The sequence below is a fragment of the Diabrotica virgifera genome, chromosome 4, assembly GCF_917563875.1.
Source record: "Diabrotica virgifera virgifera chromosome 4, PGI_DIABVI_V3a".
NCBI lineage: Eukaryota > Metazoa > Arthropoda > Insecta > Coleoptera > Chrysomelidae > Diabrotica > Diabrotica virgifera.
In genome coordinates, this window is record NC_065446.1 from 14,143,906 (window position 1) to 14,166,829 (window position 22,924).

The 22,924-nt window shown below is 33.3% G+C and overlaps 1 protein-coding gene across 2 annotated transcripts; it reads left to right on the forward strand.

The window, feature by feature from the left end:
* The first annotated feature begins 242 nt into the window (after positions 1 to 242).
* Positions 243 to 22,466, forward strand: LOC114339721 (uncharacterized). 2 transcript variants are annotated; one of them, XM_028290400.2, is made up of 3 exons: positions 243 to 438; positions 12,897 to 13,216; positions 22,129 to 22,466. In XM_028290400.2, the coding sequence occupies exons 1-3, from the start codon at positions 315 to 317 to the stop codon at positions 22,366 to 22,368; spliced, it is 684 nt and encodes a 227-aa protein (XP_028146201.2). In that variant the 5' UTR covers positions 243 to 314; the 3' UTR covers positions 22,369 to 22,466. The 2 variants fall into 2 exon arrangements, with proteins under 2 accessions (XP_028146201.2, XP_050504981.1); XM_050649024.1 differs by lacking the exon at positions 243 to 438 and adding an exon at positions 5,272 to 5,349.
* Positions 22,467 to 22,924: the final 458 nt, after the last annotated feature.

The following is a 22,924-nucleotide window of genomic DNA, read 5'->3' on the forward strand; positions in this document are numbered from 1 at the left end:
TTCCAATTTCTAAACTGCATATCAAAAAGTGCTCTATCACTTATCAGCTCGACCTCCTATAATGATTTTGGGCTCTCTTGTTTCATCATGTTTCTTTAGGTTGTTTCTTTATATAACTTCAGTTTTTCTCTTCTTTTATTATTATCTTGTGTGTATTACGTAATTTTCAAGACTAAAACAGAATTAAGTTTCGCCCAATTAAAACGAAGTGATATTTACCAGAATGTCATTGTGACATTCAAGTTAGGTTGTCAAATTTTATAAGTATACTCAAATATTTTGTTTTGGAAAAATTCTATAAAATTTTTAGTAATATGAGTCGAAATAAAAAATGTCCGGATAAATCGAATTTCTTAGTTTACACGAAACCGCAGGGAGATGAAGCAGACAAACATGGCAAACATAAAAAGTGCAGAAAAACTGCTACATACGAAGCCAGTAAGTACAATATCTCTATTAAACTTTATATAAAAATTATACTAGGCATTTATTTTTTTATTATTATTATTTATTGTAACTTGCAATCCATAGGGTAATTACTAAATATGTGTTGTAAGTAAAAATGGGTCCTGTAGCAGGTAGCATCCATTGATGGTTCATTGGAAATGGCTTAAGTCTTCTGACCAGAGTCGTTTTAATCACCTTTCTATCCGCTGTCGCTGGTTGAAGAGTTACCTCATCAATTGATTAGTGAGGTATTTCGTTCTGTGGTTTCTAGATTGCTCCGCAGTATGTCCGATAACTTCCGTTACATATGGAATGTTTTCATTGTGTCGTGGTGTCTGATTTGAAAAAAAAAATCAAGAGGCCCCAGTAATGGTTTTCAGTATTTTGTCTGGGAGTATTTTCGTGTTAAATGGTTTGCTGCATCAACTAGTATACTTTATTTTCAATTAAAAGCTGCGATTTTTTGCTGTCAGCTCAAACTTCTGTTTTTGAGTTATAGTTGGCGTGTTTTGGCTTGTATATGGTGCGTCCCCGTCAATTTTTCATTGGGGTGGACTCTATTTGTAAATTTATTCTAATTTTCCATTTCTCTAGCAATTTCTGTAACATATTCATGTGAATTTGTAGTTTTTCAGTGAACCTTATTGGATCTGTATCTGTAGATATTACAGCAGTATCATTTGCAAATGTTGCCATTACTGTCTAATCCGTTTGTAGTACATAGCAAGGTATACTAAGTAAAGAAAAAGTACTCTCCCTGCGGTACTCCTGCTTTTACAACACAGTGTATGATGCACTGAAAAAGGTTTGGAATAAACCTTATATCGTCGTTTATGTACATAGATATTTTCTTTCGTGTTCTTCAATTTATTTTTATTTTTCAAAACTATTATTTTTTCTTCTCTAATACTTAACCAAACACGTTTTCTCTCCTAATTTTTTCGCGGCGTTTACTATTATTTCAGTTTCTATTTCTTTCCGGATGAACTTCTTCATCGTTTTTCGCAATATTATACCTGTTGTTCTGAAGCTATTTCCTTGTGGCATTTTTATAATTAACTAGTTTTGATAGGAAATAAGCCAAAATTTTACTGAAAAAATGATTTTATTAACGTTTCGACGACCAAATCGTGTGTCGAAATTTGACATCTATATATTTAAAAATGTAAAGGCTGAAAGAGTTTTGTACACACTTATGACAACAGGTAAAAGGGAGAGAAGTGTACTTTTGAAGGGTGTAAAATTAATAATTCTTAGCTGAGCGCTTTAGGCTTATAAAGCCATCTTCGGAGCTATGGTCAAATAGGTCAAAATACCACTATGAAGAGAGATGGGTTCCATTTATGATATGAAATATTTCTGTTTCATATGTAGTTTTTTATTGGTTGGAAAAAACCTTGTCTGTCTGTTTAAAAAATTGTTCAATATGCTGTTGGTTATTTTTGTATCCAGAAAAGTTAAACATCAAGAACGAGCACAAAGAACTTTCACACGAAAATTACATTATATATAAAACGAATATTTGATCATGGTAAGGTCAAAAAAACCTTACCATTTGAATACTGCGGTGTCAGATAGCAGATTCTGCTATCTGCAGGTATTCAAATGGTAAGGTTTTTTTGACCTTACCATAATCAAATATTCGTTTTATATGTAATGTAATTTTCGTGTGAAAGTCCTTTGTGCTCGTTCTTGATGTTTAACTTTTCTGGATACAAAAATAACCAACAGCATATTGAACAATTTTTTAAACAGACAGACAAGGTTTTTTCCAACCAATAAAAAACTACATAAGAAACAGAAATATTTCATATCATAAATGGAACCCATCTCTCTTCATAGTGGTATTTTGACCTATTTGACCATAGCTCCGAAGATGGCTTTATAAGCCGAAAGCGCTCAGCTAAGGATTATTAATTTTACACACTTCGAAAGTACACTTCTCCCCCTTTTACCTGATCTATATATTGGACATTATATATAATTTGACATTATCCCTGTTCATTATAATTTATTTTGAAACCTTGTAATACTATATTTTTTACTCGTTTTCACACTCGTTTTCTATTTCCACTCTTTCTTTCATAAAAGCGAGCTGCTTTTTTAGTTGCTCCATTTCTTTCATGACTTGCTTATGGCTCTGGGCTAATTAGAAAAATACAAGGAAAAGTTATTTACCAGCAATTTTATTGCTGGAATCGAATCTTATTATTATATGTATTAATAATATAGATATGCAAAGTCCGCAGATAGTGTGCTACTTTTTTTATAAACAAAATGGCGCCCGAAAATCGTGTTTTTTTCAATTTTTGCTCTATAACTCCAAAGATTTTAACTTTATACCAAAAACACCCAAATAAAAATGCACCGCAAGTAAATTCTGCATAGAGACTTGTTTTTTCCGATTTACTTCGACGAAAACTTTCCCTGGAAAAAGCGGGTGTTTCCAACAAAAACTTTAATTTTCAACTAAACTTATAGATAAGTAGTTGTTAATCAATAATTAAATAACTTGGTAACGTAAAAGTCCTTTCCACATATATTATAATTCCAGAAGTCTATGGAAATTAAATGAACAGTTTACCAACAATTAAAATGTAAATAAAAAAGTTACGGTCGCTATAATAACGGAAATAATTATGATGCATAAGAATAACTATGATTTTTTCATAAAAAGACACTATACCTATCTAACGTACTTTACAGAATTGAAATTGGACTATTTAAGCGGCCTCAGGAATATTTTAAAATTATAAACAATTTTTTGGTTTATAAACAAATAGAATATCTAGGGAAATATTAAACTAAATTAAATTGTGAAAACAGTATGCGAAAGACAGCGGCCGAACGCTTCCTTAAAAGAAAAAACATTTAATTATAACTAGTGGTTCCTGAGATACAACCGGTAAAAGCTATAAATTTACGGCAAAGTTATAAACAATAGGATCATAATTTTCAAACTATCACCTTTTTATTTTTGTCCTTTTTCTCCACACCAATTTTCATATCTTTTAAGTCCTCATAACATATATTATTATAATAAAAACTATCGGTAATACGTGTGAAAATTGCCAAAAATAGCAAAATTCCAATCAAAAATTAGGTGGGAGAAAATGTAACCCTCAAAGTTCAAAATCGGTATACGTTAACAAAATGCATTTTCTCGGCTTCCCGTGGAGCAATTTCCTTCATTCTTTTTTTGTTTCCTAATAACTCGAGTAGAGCCATCGAACTAACGCATTATTAAATGGCAAACTTGCTTTTGTTTTGTTATAATAGATTAATTTATTTATAAGAACATAAAATTACATATTTTTTCCAGTTGTAGGCTTTTTTTTAGATAAACTTACTACAAGTGTACCTTTTAAAGTTAAAAACATAAATATTTTCATTTGAAAGCTGTAAAATTATTTAAACAATTTTTATTTAAACAAATTAAAATATTGTGTTATAATAAATAAATTAATTTATTATAACAAAACAAAAGCAAGTCTGTCATTTAATAATGCATTAGTTCGATGGCTCTACTCCAGTTACTTGGGTACAAAAAAAGAATGAAAGAAATTGCTCCATGGGAAGCCGAGAAAATGCATTTTTTTAACGTATACCGATTTTGAACTTTGAGGGTTACATTTTCTCCAACCTAATTTTTGATTGGAGTTTTGCTATTTTTGGCAATTTTCACACGTATTATCGATAGTTTTTATTATAATAATATATGTTATGAGGATTTAAAAGATATGAAAATTGGTGTGGAGAAAGAGAACCAAAATAAAAAGGTGATGGTTTGAAAATTATGATCCTATTGTTTATATCTTTGCCGTAAATTTCGGTCAACTTTGTCCGATTGTATCTCAGGAACAACTTGTCATAATTAAAAGTTTTTTCTTTTAGAAGAAGCATCGCGCCACTACCGTTTTTACAATTTAATTTAGTTTAACATTTCCCGAAATATTCTATCTGTTTATAAGCCAAAAAATTGTTTATAATTTTAAAATATTCCTGAGGCCGCTAAAATAGTCCAATTTCAATTCTGTAAAGTACATTAGATAGGCATGGTGTCTTTTTATGAAAAAATCATAGTTATTCTTATGCATCATAATTAGTGTCGTTATTATAGCGACCGTAAATTTTTAATTAATATTTCAATTGTTGCTAAACTGTTCATTCAATTTCCATCGGCTTCTGGAATTATAATATATACGGAAAGGGCTTCTACGTTGCCACGTTATTTAATTTTTGATTAACAACTACTTATCTGAAAGTTTAGTTGAAAATTAAAGATTTTGTTGGAAAAACCCGCTTTTTCCGGGGAAAGTTTTCGTCGAAGTAAATCTGAAAGAACAAGTCTCTATGCAGAATTTAATTGTGGTGAATATTTATTTGGGTGTTTTTGGTGTGAAGTTAAAATCTTTGGAGTTATAGAGCAAAAATTGAAAAAAAACACGATTTTCGGGCGCCTTTTTGTTTATAAAAAAAGTAGCACACTATCTGCGGACTTTGCATATCTATATTATTAATATATACAATCATGATTCGATTCCAGCAATAAAATTGCTGGTAAATAACTTTTCCCAAAAATGGCCTATTCTCCGATAATCAGCCCAGACTATATTGACTTTCTTCAGATCTTTCATTTCTTTTTTTGTATTCTTTTTGTTCTTCTTTAATCTCCTTGATCTCATTACCTATATTTTTCATATCTTCACCCTATTCATGTAGTTCATCCTTTGTTTCCTTCATGCCATTCGTTAGTTTTTTTTTATAATTTTATCATTGGTTTTATGGTTTGCAGTTAAACCAGGAGGAGAATACTAAAAAGACAGATTCGTACCCAAGAAAGATGCTAGAAAAATCACCAAATACATCTTATTTTTTGTTTGATCATGTCAGCCTTCGACGGTAATCCATAAATATTATATTATACTAATATGTTGCTAAAGAGGTCTAAAAACAACAGTTTTTATATAAAAGCAGACTAAACATGTAAAAATTAAAGGAATAAGCACAAAAATTAGACGATATAACTTATTAACCTATGAAATGGCAATAGTGTCAAAAAATTATAAATGTTATTCGTGCCAAATTTCATAAGAGTTTAGTAAGTTGCCTGCGGTTGGACCAATTACAAATAAGCATTACGATGCGATAAATTTGAATTACTCCTCCTGCTTTAAAAACAAACCATAGTAAACTTTACTTCGTTTTTTTTTCAATAAATTATGAACATGATTTTTATCACATTTGCTTTAAAAGTAGCCGTGTATTTTTTTATCTGTCGAATAATACATCCTGTATTGCAAGCTGATAAAGTGTCACTTGTTGAAATGTAAACATAAAAGCGGCAAACTAAACACGTAAAAATATCATCTGAAAGTGGATTTGAATAGGTAGGTGCTCAGCGACAAATACAGATCTGCTATAAAAATATTTTAATGACCAAAGATTGGTCGTTAGCCAGTGTTTTATGTGTCGGAACACGGTCACTGTATTTTATACATAAATAAGAGTAGTTATTTTTTAGAGCACGGTGTAAATAACCTATATGACCATATATAGAGGGATTGTACCAGTAAAATATATCGAATAAAACATAAAACATTATACACATATGATTTTTTTTATTGAATCCTTTTTCAATTAAAATCCTAATCTGAAAACAATGCATTACAAAAATACGTTGACGTGACGATCTTATTTTAATAAATTCACTGTCGGTTAATAACTCGTCAGTACCGAAAATGTAGATTTTTTTACTAAATACGTAATACCGATGGCTAAAAGGACAAATATTGTATGTTCAAAATTTATGTTTTCGGTAAAATCAATTAAAAGCTTGAGTTATCCGTGACAAACCGTACATTTTAAAAGTATTAAAATTACAGTTATGTTCGTGTTACACCTTTCTCTTATATCTTATTCAGTTCTATTTCTGTTAGGATTAGATGTTAATCACATTTAACAAGCTAAAATAACCCCCTGTATGGACATACAATAAATGTGAAGTAAAACATGGACATACAACATATTATTTCCATACTGAATTGTGAAACTATCATAAAATCATGTTTAAAATGGTATCAGTAGTACAAGTAGTACATACGCAGACTTGTGCAACACACACCACAGGTTGACGACCTCCAAAAATATGGACAAAATATCGTATCTTTGGACATACAATAAAAGAGTCGTTTGGTTTTAATTTTGTGATGGCATTTTGTGTGACAAATATTGTATTATTGGACATACAACATTTGTGCTCTAAGTTTATGGTACTCTTAATGGACATGTCTTTAATGCTACTTTAGTATCTAGCAAACCGTTCTCAGAGGATATACAATATTTGATCACAATAAATATTTCATCTCGACTGGTATAGACCAGGGGCTATCTCATTTTAAACAAAAATGGACATACAATATTTGTCCTCTTAGTCATCGATATACAGGTCAGCTGCACGTCAATCAAACCTCAGCAGGAAGAACGACGCACTACAACTACGTCGGCACCATAATATTCAGAATTGACCATCAACCACGAGATAAGAGAACGCTTCGGAAAACCTAGATCCTCCTTCAACCCGATGGTGTTTTTTTTCAAGATCCACAACCTCACTTTTGAGAGTAATAGTTGAAATCCCGTGGACTGACGGAGTCACAAATGAGGAGGTGCACATAATAATGAAGAAGAAGCCAAAGGTGCTGACAACCATCAAATCTCGAAAGTACCGATACTTCAGACCCAGTGTTTGAAATTAATTCTGATATCCTCTCCTACAAGCCAACATGTACGAAAAAATATTTACAAAATAAAAGAAGTCCATAAAAGTGAGGTCCAAGAAGACAAGGAATATCCTGCTTGAAGACCCTCAGAACCTGATTCAACAGAGTATCTGTGCAGCTTTTCCGCCATGCTGCAGATGATTTTTTATTGCCCTGACGATATTGCCCTGAAGATCGTCAATAGTCGTCACATATAGACACATGTCCACAAGAAGAAGAAAGTACATCACACTTTTGTGCAAAGATATACTCAAACTTCTTTTTTGTACTTATACCGGGTGGTAGAAAAGAAATGTTTTTCTTATGTTAAATTTGTGACACCCTGTAGGGAGGACGAGGTACAAATGTTATTATACATCGAAACAGTATTGTAGTCTTATATTTTGTGAACATTTTGTTTTTTGGGAGTACCTGATATCTTTAGAAACAAAGAAGATAGGTGGTGGTTTTACTCTTTAACATGCGTTTTAACTGAAATAAAACTAAATTAAAAATAAAAGAATCTAGTTAACAAAACTTTAAAACAGAAAGGCACATAAGGTACGCAGTTCTTATTGACACCTATAAGAGTTATTTGTCGACCAGGTAGGCGGTATGCACAGCGAAACATAAGAGAGACGAGATTGTTTAATCGAGGCTCTGCGACGTTTTGAGGAGGAATTTTCTTGAGAATAAGTGCGGATTTGGTGTCTATGTCCTTAAATAGCGAGAGGTACATTACACAGATTTTTTTCTTTAATCACTCTGTTTATTTCGCACTATATGCAGAAAATAATTTAATAAGTTAAAACACATATTAAAGAGTAAAACCGTCTAGTTTTTTTGTTATTAAAGACATCAGAGAAATCAAAGAAATTAAATATTCGCAAAATATGAGCCTACAACATGAATGTAGGCCTTTCTTATTTAAAATGTAGGCCTTTCTTATTTAGAATGTAGGCCTTTCTTGTTTAGAACGACCCAAAAACTTAAAAAAATATTTTCTGGTTCAAAAAAAGGTGATCTTTTCTATCTGTTTAAAAAAATTGTTTAAACAATTTCTGCCCAAAAATTTCGGCCGGCACCCTTGATGTTTTGAGATATGGGCAGAGGTCAAAGGGGTCATATGGGTTGAGATATGACCTCTGCCCATATCCCAAAACATCAACGAGCAAAGACCATCACATTAGTACAAGTGTCTACAATAAAGCGATTTCGAACTTGGCTACATTTAAAACACACCCACTCGAACGTTGTCTTTCTCACTTCTAATACAACATCCTCTGTTTCTCAGCACACATCTTCCTTCAGGATCCATTCAAATTTCAAAAATTTACTATGGTTTGACCTACGAAACATGTCTGCTTGCCCTGTACCTCACCTAGCTATCCTATTGGCATACGTTGGACGTATAAACATGTTATCAACGAACTGGCAACGCATCCCTTGTAACGGCATAATTTAACTACTAGTAACACCGACCTGAAGATGATCTGAATAGTGTAGAGATCGAAACCGGTCGTCAAAGTATTATTAAATGATTGTGAGTAAGTCTGTGTTTCATTACTACATTTAATATGGACTCACATATGCAACCCATTCAATATTTTAGTAGCATTTTAATTTTAATCTACATTTTTTATTTTTAAAACAAGACAAAAATTATTCGCTATAATTTTTAATTGAAGCAACACTATACCTAACCTGAAAAGTGGTAACACATTGTAAATAAATGAAAATATAGATTTATATAAACCATTCGTAAGGATTGTAGAACAATTTGCACTACCACTGTAAACTAGGAAATCACTTCTACAATTGAACTTGGCATTACATATTTTACATAGCCACAATATTAATTATTTTGCACTCACGTTTTCAAAACAATAAAATTAATCCACACAATATCTAACGGACAAATAAAAATAAAAATCTTCACCAATGGTAACATCTCAATAATCGCACTTTTCAAGTGACCTTACTTACGTGCTACAACTAGGTAAGTGTAATTGTATAGTTGCGTGACTAACAGCTTAGTCATTGAAATTTGCAACAAGTAGGTAACTTAAGATATCCAGTTGTAGTATTAAACAAAAGATGATTTATAAAGTTATCTACTTTTGAAAGTTAGTTATATTGACTCATATGGTGCTTTGTGAATTGTGTGGTTGTAGCATAACATAAAGATTATATATTTACATCTATTGGTACACTTATCTCAAAAATGAAAATTTTCGAGTTATCTAGTTGTAGTATTGAGGCGACGAATTACAAAAATTATTTCATGTTCTGGAAAAAGTAGTTAAAAATACGCAGCAAACGCGTTAAAGGCATGGGTGCAAAATGTCACCTGTCAAAATGTTCAATGTGTTTTAAATGTATTCATTTGTTTGAAATCCTGAGGAAACTAATAAATATTTTTTTTACTTTAAACGCAGACTGAATCATTATAGTCTAAGAGCTGGGAGCGGATTTTGTGCGTGATAAGTAATATGGAAAAACTATAGGGGATATGTTGAATTAGTACATGACTTTCACCAACGGCCGGAAACCAGAGTTGGGGCCGAGGGTAGTTATAAGTGGTCAAAGTCGCGGAATTTATTATTTTTTTTATGACGCTCATGATCGAGATAGTGCACCAAAATTTGGGAATAAGTAGGTCATGACGTACCTAAGTAAAATCTCTAGGGGCTCAACGCTGCGTGGCCGACAAAGGGGTGGGGGTAGGGGTGAATATAAAAAATATAAGGGGTTTTTTGCGACGTTTGTGACTGAGATAGTGCACCAACATTTGGGTATAAGTAGACCATGACATAAATAATTAAAATCCCCAGAGCCGGAAACCAGAATGGGGAAGGAAGGTAGTTTTATAAGGGGTCAAAGTTCCGTTTTTTATTATTTTTTTTGTGACGCACATGATCGAGATAGCTCGCTAAAATTTGGGAATAAGTAGGTCATGACGTAACTAAGTGAAATCTCCAGGAGTGGAACGCTGCATTGCCGACAAAGGGGTGGGGCAGGGGTGAATATAAAAAAATGTAAGGGGTTCTTTGCGACGTTCGTGATTGAGATAGTGCACAAAAATTTGGGAATAAGTAGACCATCACATAACTAAGTAATATCCCCAGAGGCGGAAACCAGAGTGGCGGACGAGGGTAATTATAAGGGGTAAAATGGCGGTTTTTATTATTTTTTTTGTGGCGCTCATGATGGAGATAGTGCACCAAAATTTGGGAGTAAGTAGGTTATGACCTAACTAAGTAAAATCTTCAGGGGCGAAACGCTGCTTGACATACAAAGGGGTGGTAGGCAGGGGTGAGTATAAAAATATATGGGGGTTTTTTTTTGCCGTTCGTGATCGACATAGAGCACCAAAATTTGAGAATAAGTAGATCATGACATTACTAAGTAAAATCTCCAGGGGCGGAACGCTGCGTGGGGGACAAATGTTGTGCCGAGTCACAAAAAAATAGTACACACTGCGACTTTGGCCCCTTAAAACTACCCTCATCCCCAACTCTGGTTTCCGGCTCTGGGGATTTTACTTAGCTAAGTCATGGTCTACTTATTCCCAAATTTTGGTGCACTCTCTCAATCTAGCACGTCGCAAAAAAACCCATTATATTTTTTATATTCACACCTACCCCCACCCCTTTGCCGGCCACGCAGCGTTCCACCCCTGGATATTGTACTTAGTTACCTCATGATCTACTTATTCCCAAATTTTGGTGCACTATCTCGATCATGAGCGTCACAAAAAAAAAATAATAAAACGGCGATTTTGACCCCTTATAACTACCCTCATGCCCAACTCTGGTTTCCGGCTCTGAGGATTTTACTTAGCTATGTCATGGTCTACTTATTCCCAAATTTTGGCGTACTCTCTCAATCACGAACGTCGCAAAAAACCCCTTATATTTTTTGTATTCACCCCTGCCCCTCCTCTTTGTCGGCCACGCAGCGTGCTACCCCTGGAGATTTTACTCAGTTACGTCATGAACTACTTATTCCCAAATTTTGGTGCACTCTCTCGATCATGAGCGTCACAAAAAAAATAATAAAAACGGCGAATTTGACCCCTTATAACTACCCTCGGCCCCAACTCTGGTTTCCGGCCGTTGGTGAAAGTCATGTACACAACTAATTCAACATATCCCCGTATATTTTTTCCATATTACTTATCACGCACAAAATCCGCTTCTATCTCTCCGACTATTACATTATTACTGAGGGCCGAAAGTCACTGAAAACTTCTATAATGTTTGTTTTAATAAGTTACAGGGGTGAAAATAAAAGAAAAAATTTAGTATGATTTTTAATTATTGCAAATATATTTCATTCAAAAGAAACTTTGTATTTATTCTAAGGGACTTTCAGCCCTCAGGAATAACGTAATCTTTCACTCTGCGATTAAATTTTTCAAAAATACTCATTAGTCTTCTCAGGATTTGAAAAAAAATGAATACATTTAAAACATATTGAATTGTTCTTCTTGCTATTATTCAATATTGTTCTTGTTCAAAACTGCAATATTGTTCTTCTTGCTATTCAAACTATAGATTTTCCCAATAACAATTCAAATATTTATATCCTACTAATTAAGAAAATCCTTTTTGAAATTCATAAAAATAAAAAAGAGTGAACTTTTTATGGGTTAAGGCTCATATAGGACTAACGCATAATGAATATGTTGGTAGTTTGGCTAAAAAAGCTATTGAGTATGGTACTTCAAATAATCGTAAGTTTTGCATATCTGATTTAGTTAACACTATTAAGCATCGCGTTAAAAATCAGTGGAGTCAATCATGGCGAGATCTTTGTAAACAATCCAAATCTTAGTATTCGCTGATTCAACTTTTGTTCTAAATATTACATGTTGGTTTAAAAATTATGTAGTACCTCGAAGATATATAACAACATTAATCAGAATGAAGTTTGGACATGCATGATTCCCTCTACATCTAGCAATAATTATTAAAGTTTTTGATTCAAACCTTTGTACTGAATGTCAGAAGGTGGGTGATTTGAATCACACATTCTTTGACTGCACAAAATACATTCCATACACCTATAATTTAATCGAAGATTCAATAAAATGTAATGTATTTCCACCTTTCAATATATCCTATCTATTGTCTCTGAACAGCAAAAATATATTTTTATATGATTGTTTAATAAATTTTTTCTGTGACACTAAAATTAACCTCTAAATTTATTAACCCTGATAGTTTGATATATTATGTACATATGGAAAAAGAAGAAGAAGAAGAAGATGTATAAGGGAAAATGCGGTGAGCAACTTGGATAGTCCATAGCGGCCATCTGTAGCTTTTGAACTGAGTAGAGAGCTGTGGAAGAGTTTGCTATGGAACTCTAGGGACCTCATTGCCATCTTTATGTATGAATAGAAAACAAACAAGTTGTGACTGGCTAATTGACACCCAAGTCTACGCCTAAAAAAAAAACATATTGAAAATTTCGATAGGCGACATCTTACGCCATTCCCCTTAACCAAATTATTTAGGATATTATATTACAAAAAAAATGTGCTGACTTTATTATTTATAAAGACTAAGCTAACGTTACTTTTAATACAATAAATCTGATGATTATATTGTTTATGAATATAGTACCTATTTTCCACACCACCTTCATTAATAATAATTAACATATTATGTCGCATTTCAGCTATATCCAGAGTACCTCCAAAAGTGATTAAAATATGTACTGGAGCTGAAATGAAAAAAATGTGCCCACCTCCATGCGACTGCCCGAAAATCATAAAAGCTGCAAACAAAAATGGCGGCCTTTTAGGTTTCCTTCTATTCAGTTTAAAGGTAGCAATTGCAGCTGGAGTTGTATATGTTTCTTATGACTTGGGAATTTGGGGAACTACTGAAGATACACAAAATTTATATAGAAAGTATTGTGCTGCAAAAAGTGAACCACGCAAGAAAAACGATAAATGGGAATCGCCGTCATGTGAGGCTCAACAAGATTTGTTCGCGGTAAGATTTGAAAATGTTATAGAAATTTGAAAGGACATCGCACACATCTTATGGAAAATATAATGTCACTCAAATTCAATAAAATTTATACGATTAGATTCGTTTTAATATAACGATCAATTCTTATCATTGCGCCAACTCTTAATTATGATTAATTACGGCGCAAATTGCAATTAAAGTTTACCGAAATCACATTTTTGGAGTCCATAAAATGTTAGTTTACAATCATTATTGCTCTGAGTGCTATTCATAACAGCTTAAATCCCGCTGGGCCTAAGCGGATTAGTGAAACTAATCCGCTGATTTATGGAGTACCGAAAATCTGGGTATTTTAAAATATTTTCTCTCTCTCTCTAACTTATGTACCTACCCATTTGATTTCAGATTTATTTATATCAATTTCTGCTCTTATTTTTGAAAATAGAGAGTTGGCGCAATCATAAGATTTGATCGCTAATTTAAAACGAATCTATTGGTATAAATTTTATTGAATTTGAGTGACATTATATTTTCCATAAGATGTGTGCGATGTCCTTTCTGTCAAATATTAGAATCTCGGTTCTGAAACGGTTTTCTTGTGATATGTCTAATTATTTCAATATTATGTTTATAGACTAAGAGGCAGCGCTGAAAAATCTCTTTGAATTTACTAATGCTTGATTTTTCACAGTTGATTACTGTGAGTGTGTAGAGAAACATACTGCGGACGGTCAAGCGAAACGTAGAACAGGGGTGGTTACTGAGAGGGTATCAAAGTTGCTTTCCTACGAAGGAAATTAAATCCATTTACTAAGGCTGAAAATCAGTACACACATTTTAAATTCAATATAAATAAAAGTTATTATAGTCGGTCAGCTGTATGACGAGATAGAGCCGGTTGGTCGGCCCCAATAGTCGATTGAGGAAATGAAGCATTTTGGCTCGCATTTTTTTCGTCCAGCATGGATTTACTTAAAATTTTCACAGAAGGTAGGGAATAGTCCAAGGATCATTTTCTATATCATACCGCTATCATACGCTAAAACCTTGGGGGTGCTTTCCACCCCATCTCTGGGTGGAAATTTTTTATTACATTTTAACCATGTAATTCGATGGAAAAAGTGTTTCTAAGAAAAAAATATTTTTTACATTTTCTTCGTAAAACTAATATTTTTCGATTTATTCGCGCTTGAAAGTAACAGTTTTTCGACGAAAAAATCGACTTTTTTAGAGGGTTTTTTTAGAATACCTCAAAAAATATCCTATATATTTTTGGCGATAAAAAGTTTCTTCTAAAATAATTTGGTAGAATTTTTAAAGAGCTATAAGACTGTGTACATTAAATTCCGTAAGATCCCTTAGTTTTTAATTGGGTCGGGTTTAAAGGGTTCGAATAAGGGGGTGTTTGCTGGTAAATAGAGTTTTTAAACAGCTATATCTGGCTAACTGCTCACTGTAATAAAAATCTATGAACAGGGTAATTTTAGTCATTAAAAAAAGCTACAATTTAGTGGTTTATAATTTTTTTCGTATCTTTAGTATTTTTGGAAATATTTTGAAGTAAAAGGTGAAAAATACCAAATTGCAAAAAATCAATTTTTCTTTAAACTCCCATTTTTCCGAAATTAGGCATTTTAAATAAGTCAAACTCCTTGAGTGAATTGATAATATAAATATAAAAGGAACTACAGAAAGGTGAAGACCAATTTTGAACTAGGAAGGTAGTTAGGGGGTTGTTTTCAGTGATTTTTTCGTAGAGAAAAGCAGGTACCGACATTTTTTTGATTACAGGTCGCTTAATTTTCATCCTAGAAACGTTTTATTTTTTTTGAAAGGTCTAGTTGTATACCTGAAAAAAGATTATTTAAGTTTTCCTCGAAAAATGCAAATTTTTCCTATTATTTGGCTTTGAATATTTCAAATTATGCTTTTGACGAAAAAAGTATTGTTTGTATTCGTCTTAAAGATATTATTGGAAAAAAATTTGGTTTGTGTTACTAAAAGATACAATTTTTATATCTATAATTTTTTGACTAAATGCATATTTTTCGAGGTATTTGCAAAAAACCCTCTAAAAAAGTCGAAAAAATGTGTGTACTGATTTTCAGTCTTCGTAAATGGATTTAATTACCTTCGTAGGAAATCAACTTTGATACCCTCTCAGTAACCCCTGTTCTACGTTTCGCTTGACAGACCGCAGTATGTTTCTCTACACACTCACAGTATAGTATGGTATAACTAGATCAAAACCCAGACATCCAAAGTGAAAGTTATCCTCCAACACCAAATTGTTCAATATGTTCCACATAATGTTCAGAAAAAAGTCACACCATTTTGAGCGTCGGGTTTGGGGGGAGAAATCGGTAAATTCGTAGTTTTTTAAGTTTTTCGTCAATATTTCTAAAACTATGCGGTTTAGCATGAACAACCTTCTGTACAAAAATGTTCTACATTAAATTTGAAACAAAAAAGGCCCTATGCATAATGCTTCTAAATGAACGGTTTAAAAGTTACGGAGGTAGTATAGTAAAATTGGTCCAAAAAAGGCCTAACCCAGACATTAACAGTAAAAGTTTTCCTCCAACACCAAATTGTTCTATATGGTCCAGGTATTGTTCAGTAAAAAGTTACACCATTTTGAGCGTCCGGTTTGGGGGGGGGGAGATGGGGGAGAAATCGGTAAATTAGTAGTTTTTTTATGGTTTTCGTCAATATTTCTAAAAATATGCTTTAGCGTAAACAATGTTCTATACAAAAATGTTCTACATCAAATTTAAAACAAAAAAGTTCCGATACATAATTGTTATAAAATCAACGATTCCAGAGTTAAGGAGGGTGAAATGTGGAGGTTTTCGATACTTTTTATATTTATTGGGCAATTTATAATATTTTTAGTGATTGAAAGAAATTTTCTTTAACAGGATTTGCTATTTCAATGGCCGATTGTATGTTAGTGATAAGCCCTTGAAGAAACGTCAACCTCACCACTCAAAATCATCATCAATTGCCCAAGAAATATAAAAAGTATCGAAAACCTCCATATTTCACCCTCCGTAACTCTGGAACCGTTGATTTTGTAACAATTATGGATAGGACCATTTTTGTTTTAAATTTTATGTAAAACGTTTTTGTATAGAATATTGTTTACACTTAAACATAGTTTTAGAAATATTGGCGAAAAACCTAAAGAAACTACTAATTTACCGAATTCTCCCCCATCTCCCCTCCAAACCGGAAGCTCAAAATGGTGTAACTTTTTACTGAACAATACGTGGACCATATAGAACAATTTGGTGTTAAAGGAAATCTTTTACTTTGGATGTCTGGGTAAGGCCTTTTTTGGACCAATTATACTATACTACCTCCGTAACTTTGGAACCGTCCATTTTAGAAGGATTGTCTATAGAGCCTTTTTTATTTTAAATTTAATGTAGAACATATTTGTATAGAATGTTGTTTATGCTAAACCTCATAGTTTTAGAAATATTGACGAAAAACGTAAAAAACTACGAATTTACAGATTTCTCCCCCTCTCCCCTCCAAAACCCGACGCTCGAAAAGATGTGACTTCTTTCTGAACATTATATGGACGATATAGAACAATTTGGTTTTCGAGGATAACTTTTACTTTGGATGTCTGGGTTATGTCATTTTTTGAATCAATTTTATCATACTAGTAATCAAATGTGAAAAATCTAGCTTTAGTAAATTCAAAGAGATTTTTCAGCGCTGCCTCTCTGTCCCAAAATTATTGGTGTAATGAAAAGTTCTTTCTTTTTCATTAGCCGATTATCGAAGCTAAAGTCACTGGCTATAGTAATTTGGCTAAAGGCAGCTCGGAAAAGGGATTTAGAGGATCTGTCCCAAAATTATTGGTATAATGAAAAGTTCTTTCTTTTTCATTAGCCGATTATCGAAGCTAAAGTCACTGGCTATAGTAATTTTGCTAAAGGCAGCTCGGAAAAGGGATTTAGAGGATCTGTTAAACCATTCTCTCAGGTTTCTAAGACATGACGTTCTTCTTCGATTTGGCCCTCTTCTTCCGTCTACCTTGTCTTGTATTATTTAATGGAAAATATTACATAATGTACAGAGCCGCCGAGAGGAATGAGCAAGCCCCGTTAAGAAATAAAGAGCGGGCCTCGGCAAAAAGTGAAGAGCGAAAAATTTGTTTAATTTTCACAGAAATAAAATTATCAATAATAATAAGAAATATTTCAAATATAAATTTTATTAAATTTTGATTATATTTATAATAGTGAAAATATTTTTATAATACAGGTGCTTTTCGAGTTCTCTAATTTCTTACAAGAGTAAAATTTCTTATACAATCAATGACATTGTCAAATATTTCACAGCTAAATATTGCGTCGGGCTTAAAATTATTCGGTTGAGTTGCTACTAGGCCCAGGTAAATCATCAAAAAATCTCGCAGGCTTCTTGCACCGTTTTCTTTATTTGATGTAAATTCTGGATTTATTCCATAAATGCTGGCAAGTACTTAGATTCTTTAAAAATGGAAGATTATGAATTTCTGATTTTATGACAAAAATTACGTCTTTGATCTGGTCGACCCTGGGCCCCTTACATCGCCGGGCCCGGTAAATGTACCGGCTGTACCGCCCTCTCGGCGGGCCTGCATATATCTGGGTGTCACATAGCATGGCCAAAATATTTAAGTTTGCAATTTTTAACAGTTCTAATGACTCCCACAACTTTTCCCATCCGATGCAATACAACGTCGTAAGAACTCTATCCACCTAACTTATTCGTAGGATTCTCTAATACACCCAAATTTCAAAGGATTCCAGTTTCTTGAGAAGTATATCCGTTAAAGTCTAACCTTCGACACCATACAAAAGAGTTGAGCACATGTCATCTCACTAATATAATTTTCGGAATTAAAATACTATTGTTTCCACATACAAGTTTCTTCATCTTAATGAATGCAGCTCTGGCCTTCTCTATACTTATCCTAATTTCTTTGCTCATGTTCCAGTTCTCGTTTAGGTTACAACCAAGGTAGGTAATACTGTTAGATCTCTCCAGTTGGTCACCGTAAACTGTTACCACTTTCGGTTGTATTGGCGTTTTACTGACAACTATCACCTTTGTCTTTGCGGTGTTTAGATTCATCATAATACGTTGTGGTAATCGTATTAACCAGATGTTGAAGTTCTTCGTAATTGCTTGCAATTAATACCGTTATATTCGCCTGTCCCAAATTATTAGTGTAGATGCCATTCCTGTTGATACCACGTTGAACATTATTCACTGCATTATTAAAAACGAACTCACAATAGATGTTAACTGAGACTTTGATGCTAAAATAGGAAATGATAATACAGGACATGAACATGTGATGGGAAAGGAGGGAATCGAAGAGAGAAACGACAATGGAAATCGATGTATCGAATTTTGTGAGCAAAATGAACTTTTAATAGGCGGAAGTATCTTTAAACATAAGCGAATACATAAGGATACAAGAACCAAATAAACCACATAATAATTGAATATAAGTGGAGAAGCTGGCTGCAAGATGTCAGGGCCAGACCACATGCTAATCAAAGCGAGACTAAAAACGAAATTAGCCAGAGATAAAAACCAAAAAATCAGCAGAAGGAACAAGTACAACGTTGATGCCCTAAAACAAGAATATATAAGAAATAAATTCAGTGAGAAACTGGCATTAACCGCACAGTATCACAGAAACTGGAGAGTCATTTGAAGAAACATGGAAATATTTTAAAGAAGTGAAGAATACAGCCAAAGAAAAAATCGTATTAAAAAGAACACAAAATAAAAAATGGATTACTAAAGATACACTACTATTGATAGAAGAAAAAAAAATCAAAGAAGAAATTCTACAAAAGGAAGGATCAGAAGAAAAGAGGGCACTTGAAAGGAAATATAAAGCAAAAAATGCAGAAGTAAAAAAACAAGCCAGAAAAGATAAAATAAACTATATAAATGAGATGCTACATATTTATCAGAAGAAGCAGCGAAATAAAACGACTTACAAACACAATATACAATCATACGAAACTTAACAGGAAATGCACAACGAAATATACGAGAAGTAAAGGATAAACAAGGAAATAGAATAAAAAAATGAAGTAGAATCACCAGAGCTAGAAGTGAATATTGGAGAAATTAAAAGGGAAGAAATTGTAAACACCCTAAAGCTTCTAAAAAATGGCAAAACCGCAGGAATCGACAATATACCCATTGACATAATAAAAGCAGACACCGAGCAGTCAGTAGAGATGCTACATACCCTTTTGAATAAAATATGGACGGACGAAGAATTGCCAAATGAGTGGAAAGAGGGATTGATTATAAAAACAAACAAAAAAGGAGACCTGAGCAAATACAACAATTAGGGTGCAGTAACACTACTAAGTGCCACATCCAAAGTGCTGACCAAAATCATATTGGAAAGATTGAAGCCATAACTAGATAAAAAACTTAGAAAAAACCAAGCAGCCTTCCGTTCCAACCATTCCACTATTGATCACATTTGTATCCTTAGAATTATCTTGGAGCAAACGAATGAATGGAATAAAGATATAGATGTGAGTTTTATCGACTTCGAAAAGGTCTTTGACCGCGTAATAGGGCACAGATGTGGAAAATCCTTAGATTGAGATACCACTAGAAATCAGAAACTTTACTAAACTCTTCTACGAAGGATACAAAGCCAAACTAGAACATTCAGGTGAAGTAACAGAAGAAATATCCATAGAAAGTGGAGTCAAACAGGGTTGTGTACTATCCCCTACCATATTCCTTATTATGATAGATTGGGTGATGAGCAAATAATAGACGATCGAACAGGCTTCAGGTGGAGCCTATTGAAACAGTTAGAAGATCTCGAATTTGCAGATGACATCTGCCTGATAACTGAACACCAAAATCATATGCAAGCAAAAATTGACAAATTGGCACAGTACACCGACATGATCGGACTTCGAATAAACACAGAGAAAACTAAACTTCTAAAAAATAATAACCATCGAAATAATAAAATAATGATAAAGAAGTAAAAAAGGTAGACAAATTTACATATCTGGGATCTGTCATGGAAAGGAGCGGGGGGTGTAAAAAGGATATACAGACGAGAATAACAAAGGCTCAACACGCATTCAACGCTTTAAATAGAATTTGTCAAACAAACTAAATATCGGAAACAACAAAAATTAAAATCTTTAAAAGTTGCATTAAAAGTATACTGTTCTATATAGCAGAAACATGGAAACAGGACGAAAATAGAACTAAAAAACTACAAATATTTGTAAACAAATCTCTAAGAAAAATCCTGAAAATATACTGGCCAAATTAAATAACTAATACAGAACTATGGGAAAGGACAAAGCAAACTAACATATCTACTACAGACAAGGAAAAAAAATGGAAAGGGATCGGCCACACTCTGAGGAAAGACCAAAACAGCATAGCAAGGCAAGCACTTGAACACCAACCAGAGGGAAAAAGAAAAAGAGGCAGACCAGACAACAGCTGGAAAAGAACAACAACGAGAGAACACGAAAAAATTGGACTAAGATGGGGCGAAGTCAAAAAGAGAGCAAAAGATAGAAGAAAGTGGAGGGAATTAGTTAACAATTTATCCAGAGAATAAAAACAAAAGAATATGCGCTGCCCCGGCCAGACAGCAATCTTACACTTTTGGCCAAGAAACGCATAAGCGCCCAATACTCCACAAGGAGAGATGGAACGAGGGAGAGAGGGGTCTTTATCATCAATTCCCACCTGCTGAAGAATGCCAATTATTTCAGTATGTTTTACTCGATTTAAGCCCTTCTCAAACCCAATAAAACAGATATAAACCGGATGTCCAATATCTCTGCATCTACGTACCATAACCTGAATACTAACTAGTGGTTCTCTGGCTCCAATGTAATTGCGAAACCCAAACTGTGGGTTTCACACATCCTAGAGTGAAGAATTCGTAGAAACAGCTTTAAAACATGACTCATGTTTTAAACATTACTCATCAATGAAAAGTACATTTTTTTATAATTAACTAATATTTAACATTTCGATTTTCACTGCGGCAATCGTTGTTAAAAAATATTATTCAAAGCCTCCTGCATGCTGCTCATGGATTGGCTACAGATGGCAGTTGGCTTTTTATTCCTTAAATAATGGGAGTGCTGCTTATTTGACTTTTCTCTTTTTCATTTCTCTTTCTCTCATGATTATTAATGCATATTTCCATTACACTGCGTGCTCCTTGTCCTAGGCTTGTTGGCATATCCCGAATTTCCCTAAATCTCTGCTCTTTGTATACTTGATGCTCATTTACTTTGACACTTACTTTTTTTGCAGATTTTCCCACGTAGAAATTGTTGCATTCACAGGGAATTTTATAGATGCAGTTCTTGGATATTTCTTGTGTATTGCTGGGTTTGATTTTGGACAGCATAGATCTCAGAATGTTGTTGTTTGGAATATTATTTTGATGTTGTACTTATTTCCCTGCAGCCCTTTATGTACGGTATTGTTGTCATCTTTGAATTCCTTCTGATGAGTGTCTGTGCAGTGCTCGTATTGTTTTGGTCTTTCTTTTATTTAATCCTGTAGAATTCCTTGTTTATATAATATTATGACACGGGTTCTGAAATGCATTTTCTTTGGAGCATGTGCTTCGAACCCTATCATCATGATTCATGATATAGGGATCTGATAATTCCTTTCTTGGTGTTTATGTTGTGGCTGGAGTGGTAAGAATTTAAATATCTCTTGATGTGGGTTCACTGGCTTGACGATTGTTCTATTGGGTCGCCATCATCGGCAAAATTCAAAAATACGTCCAGTTTTAACCATGGATGATTAAACCAGATATCATACTTGATTGGTTTGTACATTTTGCCATATTTGACTAATTCAGATATTTTAATTTACTATTTCAGGCCAAAGTATTGAGACCATATGAACACTGCGACAATCCACCTTTTGATTCAGAGAAATCATATTACAAATTCCAAAACAAGTGGAATAGTGGAGTACAAACTGTATTTGGAGCAATAGCTGGTTTTCCTTATAATATTATTAACTGGTCTCGTAGAAAAGAGGTGGTAAACGATCAGCTCAAATGCGTCCCTTACAGTGATCTGCCAGAATCAGAAAAAATTGTATCTTCGTATAAATAAATGAAGGAAATGCCATACATGCTGATTATAACTTACTAATATTTTGTAACTATAGTGTGAGTTTGACATTAGTTTGTATAATAAAAATAAAACTAGTTCGTTTTGTTGTTTTACCTACCCAGTTAATAATAATATTTGATTAATAGGTAATACTGTTTAAAAAAATTAACTTCTTAGTGACATGGATGTCACTTCACCTTTTTTCAGTGACTTCACTTTCAGTCACTTTTTTCAGTGATGGTTCTTCAAATAATGAAATTCAGTTTATTATTGACACATCGTTGTTTTAAGGCTCCTCTACTAGATGACCTTTAAATGCCTCTTCAACCAGCACCTGGACCTCTTTGATTAGGTGTTTTTTTTTATAACTGAAGAGTTAAGCGAAATGTCACTAACAGTTGTACATCTGCTACTTCTTTTACAGCCATGATCATTATCATTTCCATTATTTTTTTCTTCACTGTTTTTATCAGAATGCTCACATGAGCTTTCAACATAATCGCTACCGCTGGGAGTTACATTAGTATCACTGTTGATTAAAATTCCTTTTAATTAT